We start from the raw sequence: 12,820 nt of genomic DNA on the forward strand, positions 1-12,820 counted from the left end.
CCACCTTTATGCCCTATTTACACTCACTTCTCAGCTAAAATGGGGCTTCTGTTATTTATTACTGTTGAAACCATATCTGCTCGCCTGAGATAGCTGGATGGCACATGGAGCAATTGTTACCTGTTAATGTTGAGTATCATATCTGCTAACAAAAGAGAGCAGTATAATACTATTATGGTCCCAATTGCCAAGTTCAGGAGTTCCAGTCCCTTTAAGTAAAAATACAATACACTACACCTAATGAGTACTCATTTTGGGCTTGATAGGAAGTGCAGAACCCTTAACATAGTTGCTGAGTGGATCTGCATGGGCATGTGGAGCTGGTAGAGTGTTGTGTAGAAATGACACTTTTAAGTAAAACTAAGCCCCTCCTAAATCGATTCATACTTTGTGCTGAATGGAAAGTGCAGGTCTGTTAACATAGTAGCTCAGTAGGCCTGTGTACCAGGAATGTGGGACAGGAGCATTGAGTAGGAAATCTGCTCACAAAAGAGCAGGTTACACCTCTCTCCCATATGGGTAGTCAATTTTGTCTTAATCGGAGTGCTTACCCCTAATAGTGTATGATTGATTTTATCTTCCCTCTAAATGACTTGCTAATTGAGGTAAATTGGAAGAATTACCTCAATATTATAGAATTACTGCCTATGATTGTTTTTTGTAGAGTGATGTGATAACGAGGGTAGTAGATGTTTGTTAATTTTAGCTATAGTATGTTATGCCATTCTACTTCATTTGATTGACTGGATACTTAATTTCAAGTTCAATATTTGCTCACAGGTCAGGTGGTCAAGCTGTGCAGATTATACAAAGGCACCATTTTGCTTCTCACTTGAAGAGAATGGGTGTTATAGTTCGTATACAAGATCAGTTTTTTGCATTTGTGAAGGTGGGTTAGTAACTACAAGATTTTATTTTGATTGCTTGTTTTTTCACCATGAGGTACCATGCGAATATAAAGAATATGCACTGCCCCTTAATGTAGTTTACTGTTATTTAATGTCCGTACATTTCAACAAATATTATTCATTCAACAAAAGTTAATTGTTTATCTACACTTCCAAAGGAATCTTGAAAAAGTTGGTTAAGAATTGTAAAATATAAGGTTATTGCTATTGTCTGCATTATTCATTCAAGGAATCATGGTGAGTTTTGGTTAAGAATTGTCAAATGTAAGTTCATTGCTATGTCCTGTACATGTAGCGACTGAAATTACAACAGGCAAAAACCTGATGTCCCCTAACCAAGCTGATCCATCTTTTTTTGGGTTGAATCAGATTTTGGGTTGAATATGAACTTTCAACTATTTCCCTAAATGCTACGTTCTTAATAAAATGCACAAGTGAATTATGTTGATTAAGTTACAGCGTTAATTCTTTTAGATTTGGAGTCCTACTTTACCTTTATGATTGTTGCTTGATTTGATTGCCAATTAGAAATGTATTCATTGTATCTGGTAGACTGTAGATACCAGCAGCTGTTATTATTCATCCATGATGAAACTTTCTTGAACAGAGTTAGTTGGTGATGACAGGGTGCACCAGAAACTATTCAAGATAGGCTAATTGATGTACCTGCTACTTATGTCAAGACATACAAAAAGTATACTAGGCAGGGATCGCGGGTCTTAGCTCTTGCATACAAGACACTTCCAGAAATGGCTGTAAGCTGACTATTGGTGTTATGAATTTGTTTGTTGTTTGATGGATAATAATTTGTTTCGGAAGCATAAAGCTCTGTATGACTTGTATATTAATATTTTTTCATTCTGCACGACTTTGTTTTCCTAACATAGCCTGTCTTTTTCATCTAAATGCTAGTTTATGTACAGATCAGATATTGTTCTTGACCTGTCTCATTAGACAAAATTGGGAACTAATTTAATGTCGATGGGTGTATTACACAATGTCATAATTATGGGGTTGGCTTACTCATCCTACACTCCATCTCATTTGCCAAGTAATGAAATAGTTTGCAACTTGATGCTAGAGTGACTACTGCAAACTAATGCTAAATGGATAGTCCTACCTCTACATTTAATTATATTATTATTGACATGCTCACTACTATGGACTAGTTCCTGATTAACAACATGAAAGAGGTATGGAGTGATTGATGTATGAAATCTATTGCAATTATATTGTAATCTCGTTACCATTTTTTATGCTAAAATATGCATCCGAATGTTCTAGCAAGGATATCAGAGTGCTTAATTAGACATAGCCACAGGCTGGCATACTTTCTACTTTACTATTGTGACTTTCTACTTTCTAGGTTAGCCTGTTCATTCAACTGTCGAATATAATTTATCCGCTAGCTAATGAGATGAAATTTCCTTCCAAAATATCTGTAAAGATTGGGAACATAAGATATTTGGAGTAGTTTGTGGAATGATTCTTAACTAAGGTTTTGTATCTCCTATGAGAGAAATACTAGTGAAAGAAAAAGAGGAAATCAATTCTCTTCGTTTATTTGGAGAGGGAGAACTTAGTTTTTTCTCTTTTCTTTTCAGACCAAACAGCCAAATAGACAGAAAGCCACCTCGGCACAATGGCCTTTATGCTCCTGCTAATGGAGCACCTCCTTCCCCCAATTCCCCTTTGAGGCTTAGCAGAAAGCCATCTCGACACAATGACCTTTATCTCTTGCTCTAATTGAGCACCTCCCTCCCCCAATTTGCCACTGTGAGGCTCCATACCGTCAGTGCAGCCACTTCCTTCAGAACCAATTATTTGTCTCTTCTCTTTCTTTTCTATCCCTACCTTCTTTTTCTCACCTAGTTTCTGTTCCTCTAAAGGAAACGGCCTAAACAACATTCATGTGTAAGATCCATTACTTTCTCTGCTTAATTATTATCTTTCTATAAATTTGGATTGAGATACTAGCAATGACTCATGGTTTCCAGTCATCTCGCATTGCTATATTTCTGATGGTCATTAGTTAGAAAACTAGGTTTTCTATTGCCTAGCAAAAGCCTCAATTATCTTTTGTCAGGTGAGATTTTCCTTAGCTGAGTGATTTTTTCCTAATTAGTTGTTCAATGTGCCCGTCAGTTTTTTCCTTAGAGCATTTTCAAGTGAATGAGGAGTAGCACAGTCTCTTCCAGCATTGTTCCAACGAATTTCTGGGAAGAAGAAAAATATTAAGAATTTTAGAACTAGCAGCAGTTCATAATTTACATTTTCCCCTCAAGAATGATCTTAAGCTGATCTAGTGGAAGAGATTATTAAACCTACCAACTAAATTCCACCTTGCCTTTTTGTTTAGCTTTTCAATCTATATTTTGGTATGTCTTCTCCTATAATGTTCAAATGAGGATCTTTGTTATGTTGGTGGTTATTAGTATCCTCCTTGTTTCTAACATGTCATACTTAGGTAAAAAATTTTTTTCTTTCGTTTCTAAGAAATAGAAGGGGAGCCTTGGCGCAACGGAAAAGTTGTTGCCATGTGACCAAAAGGTCATGGGTTCGAATCCGGGAAACAACCTCTTGCAAAAAAGCAGGGTAAGGCTGCGTACAATGGATCCTTCCCCGGGATCCCGCATGGCGGGAGCTTCGTGCATCGGGCTGCCCTTTTGTTTCTAAGAAATGCCTTTTTTGAAAATTTTAACATTACATGTTACATTATGTTTCATTGCCTTTACAGGTTAGTGAAGCTAGAAGTTTAGACAGAGATGTGGTCGAAAATGGTCTGACTTTTGCTGGCTTTGCGGTAAAAAATTATAGTAAACTTGTAATTATATTTAATTATCTATTCCTGTATCCTGAATGCAAAACTAGTTGTCCAAGTTGTGATATTAATTTGGGATTGTCTGTTAACAGGTTTTCAATTGTCCTATCCGATCTGATTCTGCCACTGTTTTATCTGAACTGAAAGGTTCATCACATGACCTGGTATGTGATTCATCAGATCAGTTCTCTTACCTTATTAAAATATCCTAGTTGAATCATAATTAATTCTTTTCAAACACTACTGATACTTTACATCGGGACCTAGAATTTGTTGATCTCAACTCTGGTTGAATTAATGAATGTAAAGCTCAGCACAACTTACTCTAGAACTCAATAAGTTCTCTTTAACTTAATCTTCCCTCCATGTTGAATCCTGAGCTTCTGGCATCTTTTGCTTCTCATTGTTCTAGAAATGGACAGCAGAACCCGCTAGTCTGACTATCAAGTCCCTAATTTCTTTACTTGGAAAGAAACCGGTTCTGATTTTCTATTGTGCAACTTATATACATTTGTTAGGTAATGATTACTGGTGATCAAGCTTTGACAGCTTGCCACGTGGCCAGTCAAGTTCACATTATCACAAAGCCTGCTTTAATCTTGGTTCGAGGAAATAACAGCACAGACTTTCAATGGGTGTCACCTGATGAAACTGAGATTACTTCCTATAGGCAAGTATTATTTAATAGCTTTATGAGTTTTTTTTTTCACAGCTTAAGGAAAGCATTAGATGATCTTATAAACACTGCTCGAGTATCTAGTTTGTGTTTATAATTTTTCTTTTTGCAATTGATCTTTCTATAAACTCCATGATGTTCGCATACCTTGTTCGATTTTTGTGAATATGAATTTCTGAGGTGCATGTTACAGTGAGAAAGAGGTAGAACAACTGTCGGATTCGCGTGATCTTTGCATAGGTGGGGATTGCTTTGAAATGCTGCAGAGGAGTGAAGCTGTGTTTAATGTTATCCCTTATGTGAAGGTTAGTAATGAAATTGCTGATCATGCAAGCTAACTGCCTTCAAGTTATATCTTAAATTAGTTGCTGATGTGATGGTTCTCCCTTCAGGTTTTTGCACGGGTTGCTCCTGAACAAAAAGAACTTATTCTAAATACTCTTAAGACAGTTGGTAGGATGACATTGATGTGTGGAGATGGAACCAATGATGTTGGAGCGTTGAAACAAGTAAGAAATTAATATTTTTCTGACATACATATTGACACTTAAACTTGTAGAAGTAAACATGTTTACAAGAAAATCTTTTTTTTTTCTACTCGTGCCTTTTTCTTTATCCCATTACCATCAACCTGTGCTTTTCTCCACTATTTGGAATTGATAATGTGAACTTTGGAATGCTATATCAAAATGACTAATAATTTCTGTCTCTCTATCCCTTGCACTTTTCACTCTATATAATATCAACTTCTAATTATAGATATTATTCATCGCCTTGGAATTTATCCATATCATTTAAACATTTTGTCTCATTTTATTATCTATTGCAGCTACAAGCCTAACGCTATTTGCTTGGATATAAAGTTGATTACCCAGATTCATATTAGATCTGTTTCCTTGATTTCATCAATATGCTCTCAAATTTAGGATTCCTATCACCACTAGCCCAATTTTGTGGTCTTCTCACACCAAGTGTGTCACATGAAGATGAATCTTTATCTTTAAAAAGCCTCCCCAGAACCATACAAGTCTCTTTTTTTTTTTTCTTAATTTTTTTATGGCCTATGGTTTTTTTTTTTTCAATTCTATATGCTCCTCTTCCACTGCTCCCAACTCTTGCTATATCTATTGATTTCCGAAGAATATTTGCCATGTCTGTATCATAAGCAAATTTTTAGGTATAATCAAAGGATACAATATAGGTTCTGCTTTATTTAGCCTAATTAACATGTTTTTCAGGCCCATGTAGGAATTGCTTTATTGAATGCTGTACTGCCAACTCAAACGGGAGAAGCATCATCACAAACACAACCTTCTAAATCTGAAAATAAAGCTGGAAAATCTACGAAACCAAAGTCAGTGCTTGAGTCATCTAAGTCAGTTGTGCCTGCCAACAATACTGCAACGACAAGCAACCGTCACCTAACAGCAGCTGAAAAACAACGTCAAAAGCTGCAGAAGATGTTGGATGAGATGAATGAGGAGGGCGATGGTCGTAGTGCTCCAGTTGTGAAGCTTGGTGATGCCTCAATGGCTTCTCCTTTTACTGCAAAGCATGCCTCTGTAGCTCCCACCCTTGATATCATTCGTCAAGGTCGGAGTACGCTTGTGACTACCCTCCAAATGTTTAAGATTCTTGGCCTAAACTGCTTGGCGACGGCTTATGTGCTCAGTGTCATGAACCTGGATGGAGTGAAGCTGGGAGATGTCCAGGCCACCATCAGTGGGGTATTCACAGCTGCTTTCTTCCTTTTCATCTCGCATGCTCGTCCACTGCAGACACTATCTGCTGCCCGACCTCATCCAAATATCTTTTGTGCCTACGTGTTTCTTTCTCTAACTGGTCAATTTGCGATGCACTTGTTCTTTTTGATTTCATCTGTTAATGAAGCCTCAAAGTATATGCCAGAGGAATGTATTGAACCAGATTCAGAGTTCCACCCAAACCTTGTGAACACTGTATCATATATGGTCAACATGATGATCCAGGTTGCAACATTTGCTGTGAACTACATGGGGCACCCATTTAATCAGAGCATATCCGAGAACAGGCCGTTCAAGTATGCATTATTTGCTGCAGTGGGCTTCTTCTCTGTGATCACTTCAGATTTGTTTAGGGATCTGAATGACTGGTTAAAACTTGTTCCACTACCGGAGGTAATTAGGGGGAAGTTGATGCTTTGGGCTATGCTCATGTTTGTAGGTTGCTATGGTTGGGAAAGGCTGTTACGGTCGCTATTTCCAGGTCGAATGCCAGCACGGAGTAGACGTCAGAAACAAGCAGCAGTTTCCTTGGATAAGAAACAATTGTAATCCATTTCACAGAGTTAGGGTACACCAAGCAACATGCCCACATTGAACTGATCAAGAGACCTGGCGAGTTCCACAGGATTGCTTGTCATAACAAATGTAGTCGAAACAATTTTGTTGTACCATGTGATATTCACATGCAAAAATTCTAAATTCGCATTTCATCCTCGCCTAGTTAAACTATTCCAAACTATCTAAGAACCATACCTGTCATTTTTATTTTTTGTTGCTTAGTATTTCCATTGTGCTGCTGGGGAATCAAAAGCAAGACCTAAAGGATTTATTTTATCACAGCGTTCTGTTTCCCTTTGGGTGAACAGTCATTTTTTTTTTGGTCTTGTTTTTGCTATATTTGGGGCCTTATCTAAAAGTGCTGTTTAGTTGCTTTTGAAAGTTGGAAAATACCTTACAATTCTGATGCCCTATCGAGAGAAGATTATTTATGGATCCATACACAATTCTTCATTTTTTTTTTCAATTCTACAAAGATAACGAATTATAACCAGAGCTGGATTGTTCCAACATCACGGGATTTTGCTATTTAAAGGATGTAACACTGACTGGGGTTTCCAAATAATAACTCAGCAGGTGAATAGATCCAAGCAAATTGTTCAGTTGGCGCTGCCTAAGACTTTTGTCGACCTTATAAGTTAGACATTCGGTATTTAATTTACGTCGAATAATCTTGAGATGATCCATCCGACCTCAGAAATTTTTAACAGACTATCAGAATAAATTGGAAAACATTCGTAACAAATGGTTAATTAACTCTGTGTTCTTAGGTCAACTATTTATTTATTAATTTGTCGAAACTGAAATTTAATCACTGGATGTCTGAAAAATTTAAAAGGTATCCTACCATTGCATCCTTCCTCCGACGACACGAGCTACCTAATTCAATCTATAGGAATTCCTTGGTTCCGATTGATCTGAGTTTCTAATCTCCCATTGAGTTTCAGGCATTCTTTTTATACTGCAAATCTGATGCTGGAATCACAGGGTTATCACTGTTTATGGGTTGAAACTTGATAAAAAGTGCAGCAAGTCACGTTCTGCTTGTGCACTCCAGTCCTTTCAATTGATTTTGACAAAATAAAATCCACATTGCAACAAAAGAGATACTGTCTAGCGTCCACATATGTACATGTACAAGGATATAACTCTAACATTCTAAACATTACACGAGAAACTACCCAGAGTCGTGCAAATAATTTCAGGCGATCTCATTAATAAAGATACTGTCAAGTGATGTGAATTTATAAGTTCATCGAAAAGAATTAGAGGGACTTTAACAGGCAACCAACAATGAACCCTCAACAAATATTCCGAGGTCTCACTCTCCTTCCATATGCATCCGTGCCATCAAGTTCGTCACCTGCGTAGACGCTGGACGCTGCAGAAGTTCTACCCCTCTTAGCAACATATCGTAGAAGCTCAGTCAGAATAGATGGGCAACTGACCTTCAAGTATTCAAATCCCTCCGTCTGCATTACAGCTGCATATGCCAGGGAGAAAAGCATCAGAATTTCGCTGGCCAGTGTAGGAGACCAGACGCCATTTAAATTATCTAGAAGTTGCATATTTAAAGTTCTGCGCTTACGAAAAATGTTCAGAAAAAATATACTAAACATTGTTTTTGATTACATGGCAGCCTTGATTTACAGACACTGGGTAGGGAAGCTGTTGTAGGAAGTCATATCACTCCACATACAAAATCAAATCCAGGTCAAATTATTTTCATGACTTAAGTTAGCCTAACTAAAGAAGGATTGTGTGTGGCTCAGCTGGTTCCGTTAATTGTTGCAAATGGCTCCGTATATAGCGATTCAAATCAGGACCAAAAAGATAGTATTACTATCTATGATTATGGACACCTCCCAACCCTAACTGAAAGTTAAACTGCAATCCGGCCAGGAGATGTGCCATGAAAGGGGAGAGAGAGAGAGATGTTATGACAACAAGGAGATGTGCAATGAATATTAAGATAATTAATCATGGAGTTGATTATGAGAGAAGAATAGAACTATTTACGTACCGCTAGTGTTTTCAGCAGAAAAAACATTGTGAATTAAATCAAGGTTGATTGTTCATAACTTTTTATCAAGTCCAAAATGAAAGCAATTCATTTCTAGAAAGGACAGAGAAAATTAAAATCAAAACTCATGGAGGACAAGGAACCATCTTCATCAGGATATCCATACTATAAACAAAAATCACCAACATGACACATAATAACTTGCTGATGCATAATCAGAATAGGCAAGTCAAATGTGTGACTGATGTTTTCAAAGGAAAAAGGTTCAACTTTATGCGTTGAGCTATCTTGGATTCTGTTGGATAATTATACCAAAAAAGAAGTGCATCTAGTCGAGGGAATATTTTAGAATAAGAAATTAGCTGTACCTCTCAAATTCTCGGGTGAAGCAACGAATTTAAGACAAACGGACTTAAGCTGAAAACAGTGGTGCTGCTCGGCCAGAGCCAGAGTAGTGGCCACAGTATTTATGGTAACATCCTCACATAACTTGGCTTCACAGAGTAGTTTAAGCCTATCTACTGCATAGCGGTCTGCAGCAGCAAGCAAATGCTGAGTCATTAGAGTGGAAGCACACTTTGAGTTAAGACCGGTAACCTCTTCCAAGTCAGGTAGTGAATCCCAGTATATGAAATGAAGTAAAGCCTAAAAAAAGAACAAGCACATTTAACAAAAAAAAAAAAAAATAGAACGACAAAAAGGATGATCATATAACTTGCAATACATTGTAGCAACAGATGGAATAAGCATGGTAATAAATTCCTCACACTGCTTTGTAAACTAATGGAAAATAACACAATTGGACATCACAATATGAAAAGAATGGTAATAGAGCAGATCAAACAAGTCCTCATGTGCCCTTTCATTGAGAAGCCCCTACTTGTCAGGTAATTAAGTGCATAACATGATAATAGAGACTATGAGAAGCATACAATCAGACCGCAGACCAACAATATTTAGCATAAAGGTAAAAAGAAAAAAGCTACCTTAAATACCAGAGCCTCCATGTCTTCTACCTTTAAGCAGCGCATGTTACTGTCTTTCATTGGACCAAAAAGCTGTGCCCTAAATACTGGTGATCGAGCTGCTAATACCAACTTATGAACATGGAAAATCTCATCATCAACTTCAAAACTCACATCGGTTGCCTCTTCACTATGAAGAAGCTGGCCAAAATGCTGAGCTATGTTTGACAGTGGCACTCGTATGGTATAAATCTTGGGCCCTTCAGTGAAAGATCTAACAACACCAACAGTACAATTAACTAATAGGCAATCATCCTTGAGGTAATCTGAGGTCTCCAAAGCAGTTCTTTTGAAGAAACGCTTATATCCCCTGCAACATTAACAATGGATATTATCCCATAAATAGAAATTATATCACTCACAGAATTTTCCTAAAAAGTATTCTATAACTCACAGTTGCAATTTTTAATGCATAAAAAGCACAAAGCAAAAGTAATAAATTAAAAATATATGTCACCTATCAATATTTTTGAACAAAATGAATGAAGAAACTAGTTTATTTCGATAGTTGGTGGGCAGAAAGCAAAAGTAGGAAAAGATACTGTTTTGAATCAGATAATTTGGTGGTGTGGCAAAGGCATGGAAGAGGTGTTGTTAGTGCAACCGAGTTGCAGAGGGGGCACTAGTGATGTGATCAAGGTGCAAAGGAGGCACCAATTCTATAGCTGAGGCTTATAGGATGCATCAATAGTGAAGTTGCATCATGGAGAAGGCACCTATGATGAGGTGAATAAGAAAATCCGGGTGTGATTTCAGTGTTTATGCCGTGGATCTGGAGAGGTCGTAGGGTGAGTAGCAAGGGTGTCAGGAGGTGCCACTAGTAGTATACAAGATGAGTACATAGGGGCGATGGGAAAAGATTTCATGATGCAAACAAAAACTTGGGCAAGTGAATTTGCACTGAAGATCAAACTAAGAGTTTGACTCTAATACCAATTGACACAACATTAACTAATCATGACCTTAAAAAAGGCCAAAAATCAAGATGCCCAGTACATGGGATTCTATTCCCTTTTATAGACTAAAACAAGAGCTGAGATATTTTATGTAAAAATAGGATTTTTTTTTTTTTTCAAAAATTATAATTCCCTAATAATTATACTCAGCCTTTTATTTCTCTAGACTGCATCATTAAACTTGGGCAATTGCATCAAATAAACTTTATGGATATTCTTTTTCCCCTTCATAAGATATTGCTTTATAGATGATAAGAAATTGCATACTTTATGAGGATATATCCATCTTTGTATCAGTAATTAGCAACCTCAAACTGAGCAGATTTACAAGAAAAATTACTTGGCTACAGGTTAAGATTAGCCGGCCTATCCCAGAGCGAGCAAGATTATAATTGCTAATTACTTCCATGTTACATATCATATAAAAATAAATAAGTGAACTATGACAATCTGAACAATAGTATATCATGTCATTTCAGTATCCATGCAGAGGGAAAACAGATCTAAGCACTTGTGATGAGTCATCCCAAGAAGAAGGATGATGCGTGAAGTGTGAACCAAGCATGAGTGCTTGCACACATTCCTGAGCAATCTCAAGTACTCTCACTGATGAATCTAAACATTCAATTCATTATTTCAATTACAATGCTACATCAACGAATTTGACATCCCATAGTTTTTACCTTCACAACATTCATTGTCATGCACAGGTGGAGGATTCAATCTTCTATCATTGCAATATAAACAAAAAAAAGTTCACTAAAGTGTTGCAAATTATTTATTCAAAGAACATTCAAATGAAACTAGTGATATAATTCTTAATATCCAATTTTTTCAGGAGAAGAAAAAGAATGAATTACATTTCTAAGTTGTAGTGAATTCCTTTTCTTTGAAATGAAAAACTTGATAATCAGAATTCTAATAGTTAATAAATGGGAATTCCAATTTCTACCAAAGTGGAAAGTTCTCAAAATTCCATTGCCTTCCTTTTTGTACATTACTTAAATGCCCAAACATAGGTTAGTAGTTCATGAAATCAAACTCAAGATAAAGATAGTATCACAATTTAGTAAAGTACTAGAAAAAAAAAAAATCGTTTGTCATTCTACCAAACAAAATGATTGAATTTCTTAGGAATTTGTCTCGCAGATAATAAATTTCTTTTCTTTCAACGATTGTTCCAAAGAATGATAATCAAAGTGCGCAACCCAACTCACCACATGCTTCCACGATATTTAAGGGTGTAGGGGCCGCTCTCCAGCGTCCTCCCAAAGTGGGTATGAATCTTGTGCCGCTCCTTCCCGCTCTGGTCCAGCAGCGTGAGCTCGAAGAGCGCCCTCACATCTGTCCCGTCGCTGGCGAGCGCCACGAAGAGGGACACATACGACGCCCGGTCCTCCTCGCTCTTCCCGTCGGGGTAGAAGTAGATGGCCCAGTCATAGCCCCCAGCCCTGAACGTGTCCGAAGCCGCGTACTTTCCCACCCCCATCCCCTTGATCAGCGAGTACCCGGAAATCTTGAAGTGGTGCGAGCCGTTCACCGTCTCAGTGACCGACGTCGAAGTCGTCTCTGTCGGCTGCTGGCCAGGCGCAGAGGACTGCAACGACGCGGATACGAAGGGACGGTCGGAGGTGCCTCCTCGGAAGGCCCTACTGCTACCCATACCGAGACAGACGCAGACCGATTCGACGGAACCGATGAGAATGCGATCTAGGGTTCCGACTCAGGAACAGAAGTACGAGCAAGCCGCAAGGATCTGCGGCCAAATTGATCGAGGGTTTTCTTCCAACAGGTCGAGACCGAGACGATCTTCCAGGATCGGCGTTCGAATTTGCGATGAAGTGAATGAAAATCGACGACGAGATCGAAACGAGGACGCGTCGGAGTCGGAATCGGAATTCGGGAACGTTCGGGGCGGAGGAGAACAGGTATATATAGAGATACACAGAGAGAAGGAGCGGAATTACACGATTAAGTCGCTAATTATAACTACAAGGGTCACCCATTATTTCTACCTTACATATAACTCGAGGTTTAAACTGCCGCTGACTACGTGCATCTCCAGGGCCTCTAGTGGTAGAAAATGCGGG

The 12,820-nt window shown here is 38.0% G+C and overlaps 2 protein-coding genes across 3 annotated transcripts in view; one reads left to right on the plus strand and one right to left on the minus strand.

Annotated features, from left to right (window-relative positions):
• LOC121980403 (probable manganese-transporting ATPase PDR2) overlaps nt 1–7,007 on the plus strand; it is a 30,343-nt gene extending 23,336 nt beyond the window's left edge. Inside the window, exons 15-22 of the mRNA XM_042532424.1 lie at nt 781–889; nt 1,535–1,663; nt 3,646–3,711; nt 3,822–3,893; nt 4,248–4,399; nt 4,599–4,710; nt 4,798–4,914; nt 5,644–7,007. Coding sequence (XP_042388358.1) covers nt 781–889; nt 1,535–1,663; nt 3,646–3,711; nt 3,822–3,893; nt 4,248–4,399; nt 4,599–4,710; nt 4,798–4,914; nt 5,644–6,717 — 1,831 coding nt within the window. The 3' untranslated portion in view covers nt 6,718–7,007. The remainder of the gene's footprint in view (nt 1–780; nt 890–1,534; nt 1,664–3,645; nt 3,712–3,821; nt 3,894–4,247; nt 4,400–4,598; nt 4,711–4,797; nt 4,915–5,643) is intronic.
• A 909-nt stretch (nt 7,008–7,916) lies between these two features.
• On the minus strand, nt 7,917–12,701 carry LOC121980404 (BTB/POZ and MATH domain-containing protein 2-like). 2 transcript variants are annotated; one of them, XM_042532426.1, is made up of 5 exons: nt 11,948–12,701; nt 9,736–10,084; nt 9,118–9,394; nt 8,175–8,209; nt 7,917–8,107 (listed from the first exon to the last, which is right to left on the minus strand). In XM_042532426.1, exons 1-5 carry the CDS (start codon nt 12,391–12,393, stop codon nt 8,048–8,050), a joined length of 1,167 nt encoding a protein of 388 aa, XP_042388360.1. In that variant the 5' UTR covers nt 12,394–12,701; the 3' UTR covers nt 7,917–8,047. The 2 variants fall into 2 exon arrangements, with proteins under 2 accessions (XP_042388360.1, XP_042388359.1); XM_042532425.1 differs by having other exon boundaries at nt 7,917–8,209; nt 11,948–12,694.
• Between the last annotated feature and the right edge of the window lie 119 nt (nt 12,702–12,820).

Source organism: Zingiber officinale, chromosome 5A (assembly GCF_018446385.1).
Source record: "Zingiber officinale cultivar Zhangliang chromosome 5A, Zo_v1.1, whole genome shotgun sequence".
Classification (NCBI taxonomy): Eukaryota; Viridiplantae; Streptophyta; class Magnoliopsida; order Zingiberales; family Zingiberaceae; genus Zingiber; species Zingiber officinale.

Excerpts from the sequence above, each read along its gene's own strand:
- LOC121980404 (XM_042532425.1), bottom strand. The coding sequence starts at position 12,393 with ATGGGTAGCAGTAGGGCCTTCCGAGGAGGCACCTCCGACCGTCCCTTC. Across the intron at positions 9,395-9,735 it reads TGGAGGCTCTGGTATTTAAG|GCTTTACTTCATTTCATATA; the intron begins GTAGCTTTTTTC and ends TTCTTTTTTTAG. Across the intron at positions 8,210-9,117 it reads TTCACCCGAGAATTTGAGAG|CTGTAATGCAGACGGAGGGA; the intron begins GTACAGCTAATT and ends TGGCATATGCAG.